The sequence below is a fragment of the Diceros bicornis genome, chromosome 38 (genome assembly GCF_020826845.1).
Source record: "Diceros bicornis minor isolate mBicDic1 chromosome 38, mDicBic1.mat.cur, whole genome shotgun sequence".
Classification (NCBI taxonomy): Eukaryota; Metazoa; Chordata; class Mammalia; order Perissodactyla; family Rhinocerotidae; genus Diceros; species Diceros bicornis.
Genome location: NC_080777.1, coordinates 6,215,053 through 6,237,981, shown reverse-complemented (window position 1 = coordinate 6,237,981; position 22,929 = coordinate 6,215,053). Strand labels below are relative to the sequence as shown.

The 22,929-nt window shown below is 42.0% G+C and overlaps 1 protein-coding gene across 4 annotated transcripts in view; it reads left to right on the top strand.

Moving 5' to 3' along the window:
• The first annotated feature begins 10,265 nt into the window (after positions 1 to 10,265).
• SMYD3 (SET and MYND domain containing 3) overlaps positions 10,266 to 22,929 on the top strand; it is a 670,522-nt gene continuing 657,858 nt past the window's right edge. For all 4 annotated transcript variants that reach the window (XM_058533571.1, XM_058533572.1, XM_058533574.1 and 1 more), the window contains exon 1: positions 10,266 to 10,462. In XM_058533571.1, coding sequence (XP_058389554.1) covers positions 10,299 to 10,462 — 164 coding nt within the window. In that variant the 5' untranslated portion in view covers positions 10,266 to 10,298. The remainder of the gene's footprint in view (positions 10,463 to 22,929) is intronic.

Below are 22,929 nucleotides of genomic sequence, written 5' to 3'. Positions count from 1 at the left end.
CTTTTTCTAGTTCTGTTAGGCGTAGTTTAAGATTTCTTATTTGAGATTTTTTTTGTTTCTTGACGTAGGCCTGTATTTTTTTTTTTTTTGAACTTTTTTTGTGTGTGTGTGAGGAAGATCAGCCCTGAGCTAACATCCATGTCAATCATCCTGTTTTTTTGCTGAGGAAGACTGGCCCTGGGCTAACATCTGTGCCCATCTTCCTCCACTTTATATGGGATGCTGCCACAGCATGGCCTGACAAGTGGTTTGTTGGTGCACGCCCGGGATCTGAACCCCGGGCCGCCAGCAGCAGAGCGCCGCACTTAACTGCTACGCCATGGGGCTGACCCCCGGGCTGTATTGCTATAAACTTCCCTGTTAGTACTGCTTTTGGTATAGGGTATGTTCTTAATAACGTTTAGCCAAACCAGTTCTTCCCAACTCTTCTGCTGTTGTCATTGGTGTACCGTTCAATCTGGCTGGCAACTCGGAAGCTTCTTCTTTCTCTTGTCATTCCTATCCTGCTGTTACGTAATTTGCCTAACCTTCATAATGTCATTCAGTCTTCTTTCTCACCGTTTTCTTCCTAGTTCTATGCCTTAAGCCTCAATTTCTCCTGAAGCTTAACTGCCTCTCTTTCATCTTTCAATCCTTCTTGTTTATTATTGCCATATTAATCTTTCTAAACATCTATTTCACCATAGACTCTTCATAAAAAACAGTGATAATATTTAGGAGGCTTTGGTTTCCATATGGGTGATAGTGGCATCTATCTCTTAGGGTTATTGTCAGAAGGAGTAAATAAGTCAAGAAAGAGCTTAGGAGAGCAGCTGACAGAGTGATAGCTATAAATGTTGGTATAATGTGTTATCTTCCCCTACTCCCTCCTATATAGACAGCCTATAATGGAGAGGCTCTGTGCTCTCTTCGTTCTGTAGTCAACTAGAATTAAAAATAAATTTACAATTGTCTATTCACTAAAAGATGTAAATAATGAAGCTTAATATATGGAGGTAGTTGCTCATGGTAGCAGTAAGGGGCCCCAAGAATTTGCTATTAAGATTAGTCTTCTTGTTACATAGTAACAACCCAGAGGAGTCAGTAGTGTGCAAAGCCTCTGGAGAGGGCAGCTAAGTTAACTAAAAACTTAAAATCCATTATAGTTAGTAATTAGAAGTCGGGCCAGTTTCAGAGAAGTGGTGGAGGCAGAACCCTGATGGTGGGTGTGTGTGACTTCTCTTGTGATAACTTTGTCTGTGTAGAGAAAGAAAAAGGAGGATGCAGAGTTTGAGGTGGGTTCTTCTGTTTCTTAGTTTAATTGTTTTAAGATGAGACATTTAAGCATGTTACTAGGTTACAAGAATGGAGTCAACTGAGACATTTTAAATATAGCTCAGAGGGATTAACTGATGGTTTTAGGAAAGTGGATGGGGTCAAAAGATCAGAGAAGCGCATTTAGCTCTTAGCCTAGATAAAAGGAGTTGAGTGTGGATGCTAATATGAATATATGTAGGGGTCAGAAGATGAATTAATGCCTTACAAGTTCCATACACTCTGGAAAACATCAGGCAGGGTCGCTTCAGATAGAGTGGAAGAGGGGACTTGAGAATGACAAAGATTTGTTAACTGCTGTGGGCAATCAGAAAGGGAGTTAAGGAGAGGCTCTAAATAATACACAGGGTCTAGCTAAGGATGAAAACCAAATTTATATTGGTATTATAGTCTATACTACTGTGTAATTTTAGGACTGGAGCAATGGAGGATATGGACAATTAGGTTAATAAAAGGTAAAAGTTGTATATTAAGGAGATTAGCCTTTAGGTCTGTGCATATGATTGATTTCCGTTATTTATAGAGTGAGAAATTAGTCAGACATTCAGTGTCTTTCAGATGGGATGAATGCAGCCTAAGGCAGTGGAGGTGTGGCCAGATCTCCTGTTTCGGGAAGCATAGTTGACTGATGTCCCCAGCATCCTCCCCCTTGAATCCACCACTATGCTTATGCCAAGGCTACACTTCCTATAGCTGCTCCCAGGCAATGACTAAGTATGGTGGAGGTACTAAGACAGGCCCCTTCTGGTGACACACAGAACTCCAATGGGCAATTTTTGCACAAGGACTCCCTGTTGGCCTGGCTAAACCTTCCTTGGAATTTTTCTGTGGTCTGGGACTTTGTATCTACTCTTTCTTCCTTCCGTCTCTCCATCCGTAGAGTCAGACCTGCATTCGCAGTCTGAAGCACGTCCTGCCTTCTGCTTCCTTCTCTAAAACCCTTTTACATGTCTAATCTCGTCTTAGCATCTGTTTCTCTGCAGATACAAACTAACACAGGAGTCAGGAATGTGAAAGTAACAGGAAGAAAATGGTTGAAATAATGAAGCAAGTGTTAGAAAGCCACTTTTAAGCATTAAATTCTGATATTAAGATACCAGAGGTGGAGTGATTGCTGATGATAACAAGGTCCAGTACCAAGTAATTCAGGGTGAAGCACTTAAAGATATTTTGCCCAAGGGTTTTTTGTTTTTGCTGGTGGCTGAGGATAGTGGCTGATCATGTTACCACACAAAGGGCACCATCTGCTCACCGCAAGTCAAAAGCCAATCATCAAGAGGCAAGATGGTGGAAAAGAAAGGGCATTTTATTACAGCTTGCTAGCAAGGGGGAAGGCAGCTGACTAATGTCTGAAAGAACCACTTTAAGGGGGCACAAAATCTTATAGCAGTTATATAGGCTGGTGGGTTATAGGGGAGCGGGTTAGGAATGTTGACCCTCTGGTGTTACAGACTGGGAGTCACCACACCAGATCTTTCAGTTTTCATTGATGACAGCTGTCAGCATAGACAATGTTCGGGGGTCATCACATTCCTAAGGAACTCAAAAGAACAAAGTTATCATCTTTTCACAGCTGGGAGGTACATGCACAAGCAGGGGTTGTAAAATCTACAGAGCAGTTAGATCTGGAGGGTGCATATCCAGCTGGGTTAGTCAGAGGTCGTTCAAGGTTACAATAGGGTTTTTCTTCTATAGTATGGCTTCCCTTATGTCAACCTTGTCTTGAGTCGGTATTAATCATCCAGTTTGTTTGAATCCCCAAAATGTGATGAGTTTAGCAGAATGTTCAAATGGAATATTGGGAACATGCCTGGTACCTCCAAAGACACGTTTTCACTAGAAGAGTGAAATGAAGGTAATTAGGAGAGCTAAGAGCTTGAGTTATTACAACAGGAGACTTTCAGTGGTATCTAAGGATCTTTTTCTGTGTTTGTTTGGGGATATTGATAACTTCCCAATAAGAAATTAGATATTGTTCTCTAGAATATATAAGAATGTAGTCAGTGTAAGTTCAGAAGGTGATTGGGACCAAAACAGGCATGCTCTATATTAGTGGGGTAAAAAAAATGTTCTGTGTTTTAGTGGGCTATGACCCTTCGTTCTCTGATCACTAAATTGTAGAATGGCATTTGGCAGGTTACTTATCTGGGCCTTGGTTTTGCACGTGCAAAATGAAAATGATTTAACTATGTGGCCTTTTTCTTCTCTGTGATATTCTGTAATTATCTGACAATACATTATCAAAACTGTAAAGTATATCTCCTATAGGAAGGAAAATTCCTCCTTTGCCGACCACGTAAAGAAGATCTTCTGGAGAATGAAGTTAACATAGAGAAAACAGAGCTAATACATGGAAATAGGGAGACATCATTCTGATAATATTTGAGCCCCTGGCTTCAGCCATACCTGAAGCCATATACATGTTTAAAGCCAAGCAAATGCCTGAAGCCAATTTCCTTTTTTGTTTAAACTAGTTTGGGATGGAATTCTATCACTTTCAACCAAGAATCCTTATATAGATACCATCTTAATAGCACTTACCAATAGCATCCCATTCCTACATTACTGCAGGGACTCTTCTGAGTCTAACTATAATTAGCATGCTCCTGAAGTGATGACCATGGCTGGTGACCTCCAAGCCATAAGCCTGGTCCTTTGGATTAAAAGAGAAGGAAGGGTTTTTTTAGTTCCACACCCTGTGAGTATATTATTTGCACCATTCTAAGGTTTGAAAGGGGAATTCTAGTTACCTGATGAGACACATAATAGACTTTTAAAATAATCCAGTAATTCTTGGTTAAATGTTCATTCGGTTTATTACTAAAACTGCTGGGTAATTCTGTATTAAACATTTATAGCTACTATTTAATTTACCTCTTGCTAATAAAATAGTGTGTTAAACTTTCAATTATGGTTTATGGGGAATTGAGGCACAACATTCTATGCTCTCCTTGGTTTTTATCTGCTCATTAAAAGCAAGGATCTGAAAGTAATGGAACAAGTAGGATGAGAAAGTGTTGATTTTTGTGTATTTTTAAAATTCAATTTAGATTTCTGGTGAGAGCTAATTGTAAAGCAAATTGGTAAGGATTTTGATTGGAAATATCAAATCTTCTCCAAACTCAGAGAAAGATGGTCAGTTTCAAGATCCTACCCAGGATTTCCTTTTTATTTGTGGTATAGATCATAAATCTACTCCATAGGTCATGAACCTCTCTTAACACCCTCCAGTTCTCTTTAAAAGAAACTTCTTCTTTTACTGTTTTCATACAAGAGAAATCTCCAAAAGAATTTGTTGAGTGCAGGATAAGACTGAGAGCCCAGGAATTCTGGGCTTCTGTTTCTATAATACATCTAAATCATTATATGGTCCATCCCAGGCAACTTTGAAAATAGTAAGAGTCAGCCATCTTTACCATTTCTGAGTGGTCTTTGTATAGGAAATCTGGAATCTGATGCTTGTGATTCATCATTTAAGAATTCTGGAAAGCAGAACTGTCCATTTTACAATAGTTAATTAATCTCTTATTAAGAAAAAAACCTCTTCTGTTACTGAATATGTGGTTCTCATTATAGGATTTAATGAGTATTGTATTATTATGGAATTGTTTATTCCGTAGGTAGGAACAGATCCAGGTTTTGTGGGCCTAAGGCTTTTACAACGTTAGGGATCCCCCTTTTAAAATTGTGGAGATACATATATACATGTATACATGTATATATGTATATATATATACATATATATGACACAAAACTTACCATTTTAACTATTTTAAGTGTATAATTCAGTAGCATTAAGTACCTTCACATTGTTGTGCTACCATCACCATTATACTTTTTCAGAACTTTTTCATCATCCCAAATAGAAACTCTATACCCATTAAAAACTAATTCCCCATTTCCCCCCTCTCCCTAGCCCCTGGTAACTGCTGTTTTACTGTTTGTCTTCATGAATTTGTCTATTCCACGTACCTCATGTAAGTGGAATCATACAAATATTTGTTGTTTTGTATCTGCCTTATTTTACTTAGTGTAATGTTTTCAAGGTCCGTTCACATTGTAACATATTAGAATTTCATTCCTTTTTAAGGCTAAATAATATTCCATTGTATGCATATACTACATTTTGTTTATCCATTCATTTGTAGATGGACACTTGGGTTGTTTCTCCCTTTTGGCTATTGTGAATGATGCTGCTATGAACATTGGTGTGCAAGTATCTCTTGGAGTCTCTGCTTTCAATTCTTTTGGGCATTGGGGGACCTCTTTTAAGAAAAAGGATACACGATAGCCAGAGGGACCCAGAGGGTAGAGGATTTGTCTTCCTCTCCTACAATACAAACTGGATTTCAAAGAGAGTATGAACATAAAAATGTAATCTATTTTATTATTAATTTTTATTATTGATGATATGTCTAAGTGATAATACTTTGGCTATGTTGTGTTAAATAAAATATATTATTAAAATGAAAAAAAAGAAAAAGGATACGAAATAATGAATACAAATCTAAGTACAAAAGGGAATATTTGGAAAAAGTGACAAATTTTTAAAAGCTGATAAATACCACAAACATCACAAAATCCAGAAAAATAACATATATTATTATTAACTGTGATAGAACCCTGTGATACTTTTTTTCCTATATTTTTTGGCTGCATAGTCTTTGATAACTTCTTCATAAGACAACAGTTTTATTTTTATTTTTTTTATTATTTTTTTTTGTGAGGAAGATCAGCCCTGAGCTAACATCTGTTGCCAATCCTCCTATTTTTGGCCAAAGAGGATTGGCCCTGGGCTAACATCCATGCCCATCTTCCTCTACTTTATACGGGATGCTGCCACAGCATGGCTTGACAAGCGGTGTGTCGGTGGGCGCCCAGGATCCAAACCTGTGAACCCCAGGCCGCCCAGCGGAGGGCGTACGCTTAACTGCTGTGCCACCGGGCCAGCCCCCAAGACAACAATGTTATAAGATCAGTCTCTTTGTTTTTTTTTAAGTGAGGAAGATTGGCCCTGAGCTAACATCTGTTGTCAATCTTCCTCTTTTTGCTTGAGGAAGGTTGTTGCTGAGCTAATATCTGTGCCAATCTTCCTCTATTTTGTATGTGGGACGCCGCCACAGTATGGCTTGATGAGCAGTGTGTAGGTCTGCACCCAGGATCCGAACATGCAAACCCTGGGCCACTGAAGCGGAGTGCGCAAACTTAACCACTACGCCACCGGGCCAGCCCCTAAGATCAGTTTCTATAGAGAGAATGAAGAGATAATTCAGTCTTTCCTCTAACATGGTTGATTGAAATTCGTTTTTTACTATCAGTAGTTTAAAAAACCTTCTTTCAGCCCTCAACTAATTATTGGTGATTCCATGTCTCTAACTTCCTCTGCAGTGTCTTACACTGGTGGCTCTTCTCTCCTAAGGGCAAGCCCCTGGGGGCTCCAGCCCTTTGATCTCCCTCCACACTGTCACAGGTCCAGCTCAGCCAGTTCCCTGAAGTGCCTGGACCTTCCTCACTCCCTGAACCCTACCTCTGCCACGTTGGTCCTTGGTTGATGAGTGAAGCCTGAGTCATAGTGGTTCCCAAGCAGCCGCTCATTTAGATCCTTCTCCGTGGGTCAAAGATAACTCCGGATAATCATTGAGGGCTGTGGATGTGGAGCCTCAAGACTGCCACCAGGGAACAGAGGACTACCCCCAGGCTAGGACAGCGCTCTGTGGCTTCCACGTGTCTGAGGATACTTCTTCCTTCCTGTGTCCACTGAGGAAAACGGAGGGCTTTGGAAAGGGACTTTTCAAGTGAGGTACCCTGATTCTGAAGTTTCCTTAGTCTCTGTCCTCTGGGCCAAACAAGAGATAGTGAGTAACCTGCACGGTAAGAAAAACCCTCTTCATGGATTGCACTACTTCCCAGTTCTCGGAGTTCTTTTCTTCCTCAGAATGGGGGCCCAGAGACCGTCAATTCCAGGCTCAGTATCCAAGACCCAAGTCAGGAAATATTTAAATAATTCCAACTTTACATTCTGTGGCTCAACATCGAGTTATCCTGGCTTCACATAGCATCTCAATAACTGAAATCTCACCTTCTTTTTATGCCTTGAACCTTCAGTTGTGGAGCTCATGGCTTCTCTTGCCGGTGCACTTCTCACAGGCACACAGAACTACACTCAGATTCATGAGAGAAACAACCTAGGAGAATAGGGACTGAGACGCTGCCATTCATTCATCTGTCAAATCTCTGCATGCTAATTATGAGCAACACATTGTTTATGAGTGCAGGAAGATGGGAGTTTGCACCCCTGAAACTGTGCTCCATGTTTGTAGATACCTGCTGATGGAAATTCCTGACGCCCAATGCCTGCTTCTGAGATCAAAAGTCTTGGGTCTCTGTTGCCCAATACGGGTCCAAATAGAGACCTCTTCCTGCAGCCTCTTGGACACTGAGCTTCTCTGGCAGCATAGATGATCTATTCTAGCGTAAGCAGCTGGATCAGAGTCCCTATCTTCTCTTGGCTCTGGTGAAAGAATCTGATCCGTGGTCCAGGCATCTTCTGCCTGTCCTGGGTCCTGCTGTAACCCCAACAATGACAATAAACAGGGAACAAAGGAAAATAACGAAGATACATATTAACCAAATGCTGTGTGTAAACTTCATTTGGATTCTGAATCAAACAAACCAACTCCAAAAACAAACAAGGAAGGATTTATGAGACTATTAGAAGAATTTTGTAGGGTGAGAATGATGGTATTTTCTCCTCAACATTTTATTATGAAAAATTTCAAACATACAGTACAGTTGAAAGAATTTAGAGTGAACGCTGTATATCACCACCTGGATTCTGTCTTTAACATTTTACTCTACTAGCTTTATTACATACCTACCCATTTATCCATCCCTTTATCCATCCATTAGTGCATCTTATTTTTGGTGTGTTTCACAGTAGTTGGTAGCAACCAGCACTGCCAGAGCTCCTCCAGGTCTCTGCAACTCTGTAATGGGTGGGTCTCACGGGCAGAGCCCAGGTCTTGTACTTGCACCCCAGCTGCAAAAGTGGCTGGGAAATGACGATATTGGTTCCATTTCTTTACCACCGACCAAAATAAGGGTGATTTACACAAAATGTCTCTCTCATAGAAATGTCCAACCAGGTGAACAATCCAAGGGTGTAGGGCTCTTCCTTTCCCATTCCATCATTTTCTTGGATATTGCTTTTTTCTTCTTCGTAGGAGATGGCTCATCATCAGTTCTACATTCAAGCTCTAGTCAGTGGGAAGTGAAAAACATACATATGCACAGGCCAGGAGGAAGACTGAAGGAATGGGACATTCCTCTAAGGTTTGGGGCAGTTGGCTTTCTGGGTCATGGGGAGGAGGAACAAGACATACGTTAGGGGAAATGGGGCATGTCTGGGTAGGTGGAGCCACATTCCAGAACCGGAAAGATGGGGTTATCCCATCTCTTTAGTAATTGGGAATATTCTATGGTAGAATTAGCCCTGGCTCTCTGGAACTCCTTATGACATGTTATTTAGTTCAGTAAACAATTTTTAAGTTCCTTCTATGTATCATGCTTACTGCTAAGCACTCGTATGAGATGGCTACAGTACTAGTGCTGGTAGAATGCTGTATGCAGGCATTATCTTATACTTACAGACTTAAAAGTTTTAACTTGAATAATGATTCCTTACATTTGTACAGTGCTTTAAAGATTTTTCAAAATATTTTCATAGGCTTTATTGTCATCACTCTGTAAGGTATTATCATCTTCATTGTAAAGTTAATAACCAGGCTTAGAAAAGTTACCTAAGGTCACATGACAGAACTGAGACTCAGATCCATGCCTTTGAAATCCTGGCTCACTTTTCTTTTCACACCACCACAGCCACTTCTAGAATACTTCAGGAAGTGTCAAAAGATGCCGCTCCAGGTTGTGGGAATCAGGCTACACTTACAGTGCTAGAGTATCACCCCACAGACTACTTACTAATTGCAAAGGTAAAATGTACATTTACAATGAAGAGTTCTAGCAGCCCCTACTTTAACCTATGGATCAAACTTAGTTTTATTAACAGTGGGACAACCTGATATTATGCACATTCAGACGCGATATGGTGCAATATGAAGTGAATAATATCATTTGTAGTGTTTTTGCTAAAAAACACTTGAATCAAATCAAGCCTCTAGACTCCAGCATCCAGATCTATCTTGCAGTTTACAGAAACACAGGGAATAGAGGAACAAGTTAAATAACACAAGAAAATAACCAGATAAATACAAGAGTGTGGAACATTTTACAAGACTTGTAGGTTGAAATCTTAAGAGTCAATGTATGAAAAAGAAAATGCACGACTTTTGATTGGATCCTGGCTTTTAGAAAAAGTTACAAAAGCCATTCTTAAAGTGAATATGGTTTTTGTTTGCTAATATAGAATAATCTTTTTAGGTGTGATAATAATATTGTAGTTTTATAGGATATTTATTCTGAGAAAATGCATGTTACAGTATTTAATTATGAAATGTTATGATGTAAAGTATTAGTTCTGAAATGTTATGACGCCTGCAACGTATTTTCAGACGGTTCAACAATACACACATATATACACACGTGGGGAGAGAGAATGAGCAGAAATGGCAAAATGCTAAGCATAACTTGATTTAGGTGGAGGGTATACAGGTGTTCACTACACTGTTCTCTCAACTTTCCGTCTGCATTAAAACCGTCATAACAAAATGTTAGAGAGGAAAAAATAGCGCCTCTCCCGGAAGAACCGCCTCGGGCACTATCAGCCTGGGAAACCCGAAGAGACTGCCAGGCTCCGCCTTCCTCAACTCTCCTGGCTCTCCTCTCGCCCCGTCTGGGCATGCGCAGAGGCCCCGCGCGCCCGCCCCGCCCCTCGGGCGTAGGTGTGCGCGCAGGGCGCATGCGCGCGGCTCCCCGCGAGAGGCCAGCTGCGGGACGCGGCGGTCTGAGGCGGGGAGCTGAGGAGGATGGAGCCGCTGAAGGTGGAAAAGTTCAGCACCGCCGACAGGGGAAACGGGCTGCGCGCCTTGGTGCCGCTGCGCCCCGGAGAGCTGCTCTTCCGCTCGGATCCCTTGGCGTACACGGTGTGCAAAGGGAGTCGTGGCGTCGTCTGCGACCGCTGCCTCCTGGGGTACGTGCGGAGCGCCCTCGCCCACCGGAGCCCGAGCAGTGCGGGGGGCGTCGGGCGGGCAGCCCGCCCTGGGACTCCGCCTGGCCGTGGCTGCACAGGAGCTCGGCGGTGCTGTCGCGGTGCCCAGCCCCGCGCTCCCCCGGACGCGCGCGGTTCCCGGGGGCGGAGCGGGGCTCGCTGACAACCCCCGGGCTGCGCTGGGAACTGGGGGGAATCGGGGGGCAGACTTTAAGGGCAAGCGTTGGGCCGCGGGCAGTGTTGCCGGGGCACGGAAAGTCTGTGTGCTGTGCGACAGGCTTCCTCGGTGCGGCTGTGGAAGTCACAGTTGGCGGGGGTGGCGGTGGGTGGCCCGGGGATGTGGATAAATCAGGCTCGCGGCTGAGGCCCCGCCGGGGAAGGACCCGGCGTGCAGGGGGCGGAAGAATCTTGGTGTTTACGGAGCACTTGCTTTGGTCCAGGTTCTGTCTGGCCTGGGGATGCGAAGATGATCGGGACATCCTTAAGAATGTTTAAGGAGCAGATAAGTGAGAGAGAGAATCAATTACAGTGTATCAGAAGGGCTGAACTAGGGTTGCAGTGCCGCGCTGTCGGAGCGTGTTCCTGAGGTTCCATGCTGTGCCCTGCTTTTAATGGCTGTGCAAGCAAGTCTGACCCTTAACCACCTATCTAGATGCGAGAATTCGTGTGCAAGTGTTTTATAAGCCTGGAACCACTGGGCCAGTGTGAAGTGCTGTGCGAAAGCAATTTATGGAAATATGTAATATATATGCACAGTCATAGGAATTGTGTTCAAGCAACAACTGTTACTGAGCTCCTATTATATGCCAAGGAGGAGGGCTCTGTTTGGGATGGGTGGGATGATCTTTTCTGGTACTCCTCTTCCAGACCTACTAGCTTGGGGTTGGGGCCGGTGGAGGTGAGCAGGTAAGTGCAAAGCTCAGATCAGTAGCTTGGCCATTAGTCTTACTATGTCCTTATTTGGTGCATAATTGAGGAATTTATTTAATTTTGTATTTTGAAGGTACCAAATAATTATCTGTTGCTTCCTGAAGTAACCATAAGAGCAACAACAACAAAAAATCTGTTGAGGGGAGAGCACCTTGAGGTTTTTGTAAACTGTATGGTTGAATACAGTTCATCACTTTCAAGATTGGACGTTTCGCTGAAGGCCTGACGTTGAAAGTCATAGGTCTTTGATTCTCATTCAAGGAAATTGGAGAAAGTTGGGCTCTTCATCCTGTTAAATCCTTTGGGGGTGTATCTAGAGTTTGAATGTAGTCCCAAGTAGAGCACTTGCTGTTTCTTAAGTCCTATAATATTAATTGATGGAGAAGACATGGGTAATCTTGGAGATAAAATCAGACAGACAAGTTATTTAGTACTTGGAATGGAAAAGTTTTAGAGTGAATACGTGATGACAAATTATTAACTGAAGTATCAGAGCTGAACCTGAGTCATACTACACGTGGAATTGTCCATTTTCCAAAATAGATTACACAAACCTGGCCTTTTGTGTGAGATGCTCTTGATTGACCATGCTGTTTCATTACTGCTGTCACTCATTTTTCTTATCGGCAAGAACTGTAATGATTAAAGCAAAAAAAGAAATTTCGTGAAAGGGTATTGGGGAGTTCTCAGCACTGCTTTATTTATTTATTTATTTATTTATTTATATTTATTTATTTATTTTTGTGAGGAAGATCAGCCCTGAGCTAACATCCATGCTAATCCTCTTTTTGCTGAGAAAGACCGTCTGTGAGCTAACATCTATTGCCAATCCTCCTCCTTTTTTTCCCCCAAAGCCCCAGTAGATAGTTGTGTGTCATAGTTGCATGTCCTTCTAGTTGCTGTATGTGGGACGCGGCCTCAGCATGGCCAGAGAAGTGGTGCGTTGGTGCGCGCCCGGGATCCGAACCCAGGCCGCCAGTAGCGGAGGGCCCGCGCTTAACCGCTAAGCCACGGGGCCGGCCCACAGCACTGCTTTAAAGTCTGGAGAAAACCTGGCTCTGAAAATGAACAGGAACCAAGGAAAGTTTCACAGTCAGAATTGCACTTCAGAAGTAGTTGGGGTTGGGACCGGGGGAGTACATCACTTCTGATGATGCCTGGTAATACTGGGTTCTGCAGCATGTACCACCAGCACCGGGACACTGGACACTGCTGCTACTCTTGCCACACTGCTGCTGCCTGGGAAGCTGGTTGTTGCTGGAAAGTAGTTTTCTCAACCATGCTTCTTTGTGATATTAGCTTCTGGTTTAGAGTCCTCAGTGGGTGTCTTGGATTGCCTGAGCTTAGGTCGCTGCCTGCACCCTAGCTGCGCAGGAAGTTGAGAAGGTGAGTATTCGGCCTTTTTGGCTCTTAAGAAAGGAGGCAGGCTCTACTTCCCACCAATATTCAGTTAGTGGGGAAAATCAGCAAACGTAAACATAGGAAAAGGGATATCAGTGAATGCCAGGCATCCAAACAAAACAAACTAAAACACACAAATGGATTTTTCATACTGACTAATAAACACTTGTTTATTGGTACTCTACACAAAAACATATATTTGCAGTCGTTTTGGATTGCTAGGATCTAGTTCGCTTGTGTTGTGGTAGTAGGTGCTCTGTTGAACACGTGTACTCGAGTGGGTGCAGTGCTTCTGAAGTGCCTAGTTGGGAATCTCTACAGCCTGGAAATCGTGTTAGAGAAATCAAAGTTTGGTGCATTGTTTCATGCAGTTTTCTACCGCTGTTGAATGGCCATCTTTGGGAGATACGGTTTCTGTGTTCCTTATCACCTTGTAAGTAAAACTTGTTTCTTTATGCATCGTCAACGGTGAAGTCCTTGAGAGTAGATATTACATCTTTCAATTTTTGTAGCCCCAAAGCCTGGCACATAGGAACCTCTTGGTTTATAGTATGAACATCTGGCAGAATTTTCCTCTAGCTGTCCTTGCTCGTCTGCTGCCTTCCATTTGAATTAAAGAATAGAATGAGGGGCCAGCCCCAGTGGCCTAGTGGTTAAGGTTGGCACACTCTGAGTCAGCGTCCTGGGTTCAGTTCCCAGGCATGGACTTACACCATTCATCTGACAGTGGCCGTGCTGTGGTGGCAGCTTACATACAAAGAGAGGAAGGTTGGCAACAGATGTTAGCTCAGGGTGAATCTTCCTCAGCAAAAAAAAGAAAGAAAGAAATAGAATGAAAATATTAGTTTGTAACAGTTAACAACAGTTCCATGGCTTGTTGGAAGGGGACCAAAATATAGTAAAATAAAATAACAAGTATTTATTATAGTTACTTCATTAGTCTCCACATAATTTTTTGTTATAAGATTCTGATTTCCTTTGGCCTTGGGCTGGTTTGATTAGTGCTTTAGTTCTTGTGTATTTATATTTATTAACAGAGAAACTTGAACCTGCTTCGTAGCTTCTCTTGCTTTTTTCCTCTCATTAAGGATCGGCTTCTGGTTTTTTATGTTGTGAGTGAATAGAAAATGAAGTATGTAAATTGGAGAAAGATGAAATGACAATTTCAGATGAAATGACAATGAAATTGTGACCTGAAATAATTTATATTATCCTTTTTCTGCTGTTGCACACATTTTTAGTTTGATGGAGCTGGAAAGGATTGACAGAGGGGTCACTGGTGTTTTCTGTTTGTTTTGGTAAATGTAGCACATACAATTCTATTGTAATTGTTTTGTTTGTAGGTCTCACCATTACCCAGTGTAGTGACCTAAGTCTAATCTTTATATCTCTGCGGCCTAGCACACAGGAGATGCTAACTGTTGAAGTTGTGAAGGGATAATATTTTGGGGAATTTTAAGTCACTGTATGTTTCTGGTTTTCTGAAGTTTCGAGTTGCATGCAGTTTCCATATCAAGAGCTACCTCTGGCAAACTCGAATGATGGTTTCTTCTGTAGGGTAAAGAGGAGATCTCTTCCATCATTAAGGCCAAGCATGAGGCTTAGTGCCTCCCGGGAGGAAGGAGGATGAATTGGAAGTGGAAAGTCCGTCTTTTTCAGCCATGGTGGATTGTGGGAAGAAGGGGGACAGAAGTAGGGAAAACAGATTGTGAGAAATATATATTCTGACCTTCCCTGTCTGGCCAAAGTTCTGCAGTTAGGGTGAGGGTGTTCAGTGGGTTGAGGGGACAGTCAAGAGTAGAAGGCCTTTGGCTCTGCTGTTTGTTTGGAATCTCGAGAGGAGATAGCTATTAGGTTGGTGCTGTGCCAACATTGGGGGCTACAGCACAGCAGTGGTAGAAGGAAATGGGTAGATAGATGAGCCTGTGGTAGCAGGGGATTCTGAAATGCTTGCGTACCACTCTGAGGGATGTGGAGGAGCTTAGAGGCCTGGTGGAACAGCAGGCATCATGACAAAGGACTGTGTGACTCTAGACTAAAGGTCAGGATCATGGATACCAGAGATAGGAGCCAGCATGACATCCCAAAAGGTGCGATGGCGCCAGTCTAGCCATGGGACCCAGTCACCTTGCAGCAGAGACCAGCGAGGATCCATAGAGATACCAAGATCCAAGGTCTTCTTGCCGCCATGAGAATGTCCCATAAGCCCCATTTGGAGAACAATTTACCTAAAAGCACCTATTTAAACCAGCTCTGGTAAGGAGTTAAACTTAAATGTGTGAATATTAGCTGGAAGAGACTGAGATATTACTTGGCAAATTTTAAGTTTCTGGCTGTTTACTAGAGTGAGTGTTCGTGAGGAAGATTAGATTAATTACAGAAAAAACAACCTCGTGTTCATGAGACAGATTAGATCAATTGTAGAAAATAAAGGCACCACATTTGCGTTAGAGTGTATGTAAATATGACCAGGCAGTAAAGGGCAAAAAAAGAACACTGTGTTGGGTGAGATGATGTAATCCACCTTGGCCAAGGCCTGGACCTGGGGTGGAGGTAGGAGGGAATACCTTCATATATTGCGGTAAGGAGAAGAGGTGCCAGAGAAGGCAGCAGCAGTGATTGAAAGGTTTGAGGACAGCTAGAGAAGTGGTTGCTGAGTGACTCAGTCTTAGAGAAAAGAAGGTTTGAAATATTCTTCTAGGAGAGAAGAGTGAAATGCTTAGTGAAATGTAGTAGGATCGCTGGGGTCCGCTTAAAACTTGCGTTCATTTATTTAAAGTGAGAGGGCCCGGCCTGGTGGCTCAGCAGTTAAGTGCGCACCCTCCGCTTCGGCGGCCCGGGGTTCACGGGTTCGGATCCCGGGCGTGCACCGATGCACCCCTTGTCAGGCCATGCTGTGGTGGCGTCCCATATAAAGAAGAGGAAGGTGGGCACAGATGTTAGCTCAGGGCCAGTCTCCCTCAGCAAAAAGAGGAGATGGGCGTTGGATGTTAGCTCAGGGCTAATCTTCCTCACAAAAAATAAAAATAAAAAAAATAAAAAATAAAGTGAGAGCAGTTAACAGGGTGGTGTTTTTTTCTCTCCCACTGGTCGGCTGCTTAACTATGAGAATTGGGTTTACCCAGGACTTCCAGGTTAGCATGATGGATGGAGAGAGGGCAAGGGAGGTTGTAATCATGGACCATGATTTCTCAGCTAGGGACTGAGGTCGTAAGGAGGGTGATGGACAGTGAAATATGGTGGAATCAATGGATTAGAGGACCTGAGGTGGTCAGAGAAATGGTGGAGTGGTCAGAGAATGGGATGACTTGACATGTATATGCTTTAGAAGTAGTGTATGTGTTAGTACAAGGTTTAGGGTCTGGCAGAAAGTGGCTGAGGTAGGGAATAAGAAAAGATTGTTAAAATGATCTGGAAACCGAGAGGCTGAGGTGTAAGATGAATTTTCTGAATAAGGTGAGTTACCAAGAATGTTAGGCATTGGAATGAATAGTTTCAACAAAGGCAGAATTCTCTCATTGGCTTCCTAACCCAAGGTTTAAGGGCCGATTAGAAAGAGCCAAGTGGAGACAGGGAGGCACTCAGCTCTGTTCAAATAGTGGATGAAAGGCATTATGTGGGTTTACAGCTGATTTTGTGAAATGTGACAGCACCAGGTTCAAGTGAACTGCTGGAATGTTATACACTCTTCTGGAGGAGGTGAAGGGCTGAAGGTTGAAGGACTAGTGAAATCCTCTCGAAGGGTAGAACCTTGAGAGATGGCTTGAAGTCAGGATTTGCAGATTCCTGGGCAATGGCTAATGAGTTTACCTAAGGGTCATGGACTTGGAATAAAATAAAGTGGAAGGCTGGATAATAAGGTGGGTTGAGAAAGGACTCTATGGATATGACTTCCATTTTTCTTTTTAAGTGGAAGTTATAATTCCTGTTTCTTTTGCTTCTTCCTTTTCTTCTGAAAAGAAGTTTGGGGAAGGGCTATATGGCTGAGCCTTGAGCCTGAAAACATTTGGTCCATGTGAATGCCACAGCAGAGGATGTTCTTACTCAGACAGGATGACCTGCTTTGTGGATAGCAGTAAGTTGTTCTCCTTCTTCAGACAGCCTGGTGCTTGTTCAGAAGGCTCACGAACAGAGCAACCATGGGGACAGGGTTGGAGGCTGGTGCCTGGAACTCAGCAGTACAGACTTCCCCTCACCATGGCCATTGGGGCTTTTGCTGGTACAGAGTGCCCAGTTTGCGACTGGTAGTAAGGGATCCTGAGTGCCCCAGATGGTGACATACCTTCAGGACCAGCCAGCCAACTGGTGTCAGGTTTTTATTTTAGACCCTCTTGTCATGGAGGGATCGTAGATTTGTTCTCATTGGGACACTCATTTTTTCATGCATTTGGATTTGTCTTCTCTACCTGTGCTACCGTCTCTGAGACCTACTGAAAATCTGTAGAGCTGTGGTGTCCCTCACAAGGTTGTCTCTGACCTCACAGAAGGAGAACTGAAGCAATGGGCTAATGCCTGTGGTCTGACTGCTCTTAACATACACTGTCGTTTGAGACAGCAGATTTCATAGACCAGTGATTCTCAAACTTTTCAGTCTCAGGACCCCTTTATAGTCTTAAAAATTATTGAAAAGGATTTCATAGGAGGGGTTTTAAAGTTATTTAGGGTTCTGAAGAGGTTTTGTTTATGTGGTTACATTTATTGATTTTACTGCATAAAAATTAAAACTGATAAGTTTTGAAAATAAGTATTTAAACACAAATTATTACATTTTAACGAAGTTTTTTAATGAAACAAACTATATTTTCCAAAACAAAAGAAAACTTACTGAGAAAAGTTGCCTGCTTTACAATTTTGCATGTCTGTTTAAGGTCTGGCTTAATAGAAGAGCTTGGATTCTCATAACTGCTTCTGCGTTCAGTGTATTGCAAAATCACATGGCGTGTAGCCTCTAGAAAACTCCACTGTACGCTCATGACAGAAGGAGAATAAAAAAGGCAGAAAATGTCTTAGTATTATTATGAAAATAGTTTTGATCTTGTGTGCCTCCTTAAAGGGCCTTGGGGCTTCCCAGGGGTCCCTGGACTATACTTGGAGAACCACGGTTATAAAACACTGGAGGTGTCTTTTGTATCATTTTGAGAGGCTTGGGTTTGTTCTCTAGTATATGTTGTGAACCAGTGCATAATATTTGGTTCAGATTTTCTCCTAACCTGCCAGGATATATGGGATCAGGAACCAAGGTATGGAGTTAGTGTCTCTTGGATGATTCACTCAATTTTTGCTTCCCATCCTCTAACTCTGGGCTGGTTCTGGTTGTTAGGAGTCAAGGGAGAGATGTTCCACTGAATTGGATATGGCCAGATGGGGGGTGGTGATTAACCTTGATTATCAAGGGAAGGTAAGAGAGGCACTTTCCATTTATTTGTTACCATAATATGTGACAATTAAATATTGTTATTCAATAGCTAATACTTATTATCACTTATTGAACAACGCCAGGCATGATTTTAAGTGCTTCACCTTGTGTACTACTTCACTTAATTCTCATAACAACCCTAAAAAAGTGTCTGTTATTTTCCTTTTAAGAACAAATATGGACTAGAGAGCATTCATACACTTGTAGAAGTATAAATTGGTACTGTTCTTTTTTTGGTAGTACCTATGAAAATTGAGCACTCTGTTTTCTTGACTCTGCTTGTGGGATTCTGACGGAAAGACAGATAACAATGGTTGCACAAGGATACTTAGCATAGCATTTTGGTGATTAAAAAATAGGGAAAAAGTGGGGCCAGCCCTGTGGCTTAGTGATTAAGTTCGGCACACTCCACTTCGGCAGCCGGGTTCGTGGGTTCGGTTCCTGAGTGCGGACCTTGTCACCCATGCTGTGGTGGTGACCCACATACAAAATAGAGGAAGATGGGCACAAATGCTAGCTCAGGGTGAATCTTCCTCAGCAAAAAAAAAAGGGGGGGGGGGAGAATTTTAATGTCCATTAATAGGAAACTGGTTAAATTTTGGTGCAGCCATATTGTAGAATACCATCTAGCTGTTAAGACTGAAGTGGATCTCTTGGTACAGATGTGGATGGATGTCCATGACACACTGCTGGGTGAATAAAGTTGTAGAACAATGTATGTATTTTAAATAAAATCTTTGTGTATGTGTATATGTACTTGTGTGTATAGAAGAAGTCTGGAAGAACACCCCAGAATTCTAATATGATACTTCTGGAGAATGGGACCGGGATGAGGGGAAGATATCCCTTTGTACTTTATATATTTTGTATTTTTCCTCCAATCAAGCTTCTTTCATTTTTTTGTGATTAGAGATTTAAATAAACTTTGAGAAAGTTTTTCTTAGACTTTGTTTCATTTGGAATTGTATAGAAGGGTGTACGCTGCTTGGGATGAAGATGCCTTTGAAATGCTTGCCAGCTTATGTCCACTTTTTTTGCGTTGTCAGCTGGTAAGACCAAGAGTGAACCTTTTGAGAGAAGGTGAGCCAGTTCACTGGCTGGCCATTGGCTTTAGAATTTAACTAAAAGAAGTTGAACTCCAGTTGATGGTCCTCATAATTCTCTTTGCTCTGCCCTTGCTCAAGCCTGGTTATTCAACTTTCCTTAGTATTTCTGAGACATCACAGTGTCCATTAGTAAACTTGCTTCATTTCCTCAGTGGGCACACAAGACGACTACATTCCCCAGCCTCCTTGCAGTTGGATTGGGGTCCTGTGACTCAGTTTTGGCCAGTGGAGTGTGGGCTGGAGGTTATACAAGCCATTTCTGGGTCTGCCGTGAAATACCCTGTGCCATCTTCCCTGCTCGCTCTTACCTTGCCTTGATGACTGGAGGCCGTGAATTGAGATGGAGAAACAGGAAGCACGAGTCATGGCGTGAAGGAGCGCTGCTCCTACATGCGTCAGGTTTGGCGGGAGCTGGAAATAAACCTCTAGTGAGGTAAGCCACTTAGAGCAGTCCTTCTTGAACTTTAACGTGCGTATGAATCACCTGAAGATCTTGTCCAAGTGCAGATTCTGATTCAGTAAGGTCTGGGTTGGGTGTGAGATTCTGCATTTCTAACAAGCTCCTAGGTGATGCAAAAGCTACTGATCTGCTGATCATACATGAGTAGCAAAGATTTAAAAGGGTTAAATGAAATGACATCTAGCCCACTGTAAGTACTCAGTAAGCACTCACCAAATGCATGTTATAGCATCCTGAAATAGCACTCAATATGTTGGAAAGGAATTAGGGAGTATACGTACATAATCAAATGTTTAAATTATTCCTAAGTACACATCTACTCTTTTATGTATGGTGGACTGGAATAGAGTTTTAGTAGTATGTGTGCAGAAAATTATGTGACATTAGAACCTGGAGTTATTTTTAAGATCATTTTCAACATTTGCCTTTAGACATACTGTCATTTTGGTTGAAACAGTTATATGCTTCTCTAGCTACCTTCATGGAAAAATAATCTCTTCTCACCATAATTTTCGAAAATTTTAAAACTTTTATTTGGAAATAATTTCAAATTTACAGAAAAGTTGCGAGAATAAGAATAGAACCAAAAAAAAAGTCTGTATACCCTTTGCCCAGATTAAACTATTAACGTTTGACCTCACTTGCTTTATCATTTGCACACTCTCTCCTCCCTTGAGCCCCCATCTTTACACACACACACACACACACACACTCCTTTCTCCCTAAATACTTTAGTGTGTATATCCAAAGAATAGGGAAGTTATCAGACATGTCAATTTCAGTAAATTTAACTTTACTACAATGCTTTACTTAATCTGTATTTCAATTTTGTCAAGTGACCCAATGTTTTTTCCTTTTAGTACAGGATCCAGTCAAGCATTGCGTTTACTTGTCCTATCTTTGGTCTTCTTTAATCTGGAACATTTCCACAACTTTTCCTTGTCATGTATAACACTGACATTTTTTCCTTTTTTTTAACAGAACGCTCTTCATTTTGAGTTTACCTAATCTTTCTTTCTGGTTAGATTCAGGTTATGCATTCTCAGCTGGGATGCTACGTGGGTGATGTATCTTCAGGGTATCGAATCTGGAAGCTCAAGATGTCCAGCTGCCTTCTGTTGATGGTGTTAATTGTGATCACCCAGTCAAGCTGTTGCTCTCTTTTTCCGCTGAGCGCTATTCCCCCCTGGCCCCAACTAATAATCTGTGGGGAGACATTTTAAGACCATGGAAATGTCCTGCTCGTTAAAATTTCCCCTTAGATTTAGCATCCATGGATGATTCCTTCTTGATTGAATCTTTGGTGTGATAGTTGCAAAACGTTGGTTTTCCTACTACAGCACTCGCCCCACACTTACCAGTTGACATTCAGCCCAGCATTCTACAATAAGCAAGAGCCTGCCCTTCTCCTTCATTATTTATCTTTTTATTATCAGTATGGACTCGTGAATTTCCGTTTTTTTCAATGGTTTATAATTAATTGTGTACCTAATTATTTTGGTGCTGAAATTGTTCTGGAGTTTTGTTTTTTTTTTTTTTTTTTTTTGTGAGGAGATCAGCCCTGTGCTAACATCTGCCAATCCTCCTCTCTTTTTGCTGAGGAAGACTGGCCCTGGGCTAACATCCATGCCCATCTTCCTCCACTTTCTATGGGACGCCGCCACAGCATGGCTTGCCAAGCAGTGCGTCGGTGCGTGCCCAGGATCTGAACCGGCGAACGCCGGGCTGCCGCAGGAGAGCGCGCGCACTTAACTGCTTGCGCCACTGGGCTGGCCCCTGTTCTGGATTTTTTTTAGTAGGAAACCTCTCAAGGTGGATCCTGAGTCCTTGTGATATGGCCCAACTATTATTTTTAGTGCTTCCTTACTTTCTGGCATAACAAATGTTCAGCTCACTCTGTACCTATCCTGCCCCAACCCTGGAATCAGTATTTCTCTGAGAATTCCTGGTTTCTTTTAGTGAGGAATAATATTAGAGACCAAGATCTGAGTGTTTGGTGTGCTCATTGCTACTGGGATGTCTTTGCTCTTTGACTCTCTCAGCAGACAAAGTTAGGAACTTTGCAGGTGCATACAAATATGCATACATATACACATACATATTTTAGAAGTCGTGAGTTCGCACCAATACTTTCAATTCCAATTTGTCTCCTCAGGGTTCTTCCTTGCCTTCCCCTATTCCATACTTGTATATCCTTTCTGCCTCAGTTAGAACTTGGTCCTAGACAATGTCTAAAATTTATCATCTAAAATTGTTTCAGAATTTCTATGCCCACATCATTACAAAAAAAAAAAAAAACCCACTTAAAACAGTACAGAATTTGTTTGCAGTTTCCCCCTCCCATCTACTCCACCAAAGACTGAGAGTATATAGTTAAGTACGGTGCTCATTTTGTATTCTTTCAGTCTATTTATTGGTATTCATTGGAAATACAATTGAGTTCATTTGTTTCACTTTGCTTTGAGTTTTAGGTTTTCTCCTCCATCCTTTTTGATTTAGTTTTGTATATGTAGAACATTAACATGCTTCCAAAACTCCAACTATAAAAAAGATAGAAGTGTCAGCCCCTCCCATATCTATACTGTTCCCCACCGCCACCCCTTTTAGGTAACAAAGTTCATTGTTTTCTGATTTATCTTCTCTCTCTCTCTCTTTTTTTTTTTTTTTGGTAAAGATAAGCAAATATGTGTGTTTTATTTTCCATTCTTATATGAAAGATAGCATACTGTGTTTGCTCTTTTGAACCTGATTTGTTCACTTAAAATATCTACTGGAAATTGCTCCGTATCAGTTTATAGAGATCTTTCTTTTTCTTTCTTATGGTTTTGTAATACTCTATTTTGTGTACATACCATAGTTTCTAATTTCCTATGCTTGGACATTTAGGTGATTTCCAGTATTTTGCAATTGTGAATAGTGCTGTAATGAATAAGCTTGCACTTATGTATTTTTGTGTTGTTGCAGGTATATCTTCAGGGGAAATTCCTAGAGGTGGGATTGCTGGGTCCAAGTGTCAATACCTATGTAGGGGTGGTACCTTTTACATTTCCACTAGCAATGTATGAGAGTGCTTGTTTCTCTCAGCTTTGCAGACTGAGTGTATTGTCAAGCTTTTGAATTTTTGCTAATCTGATGG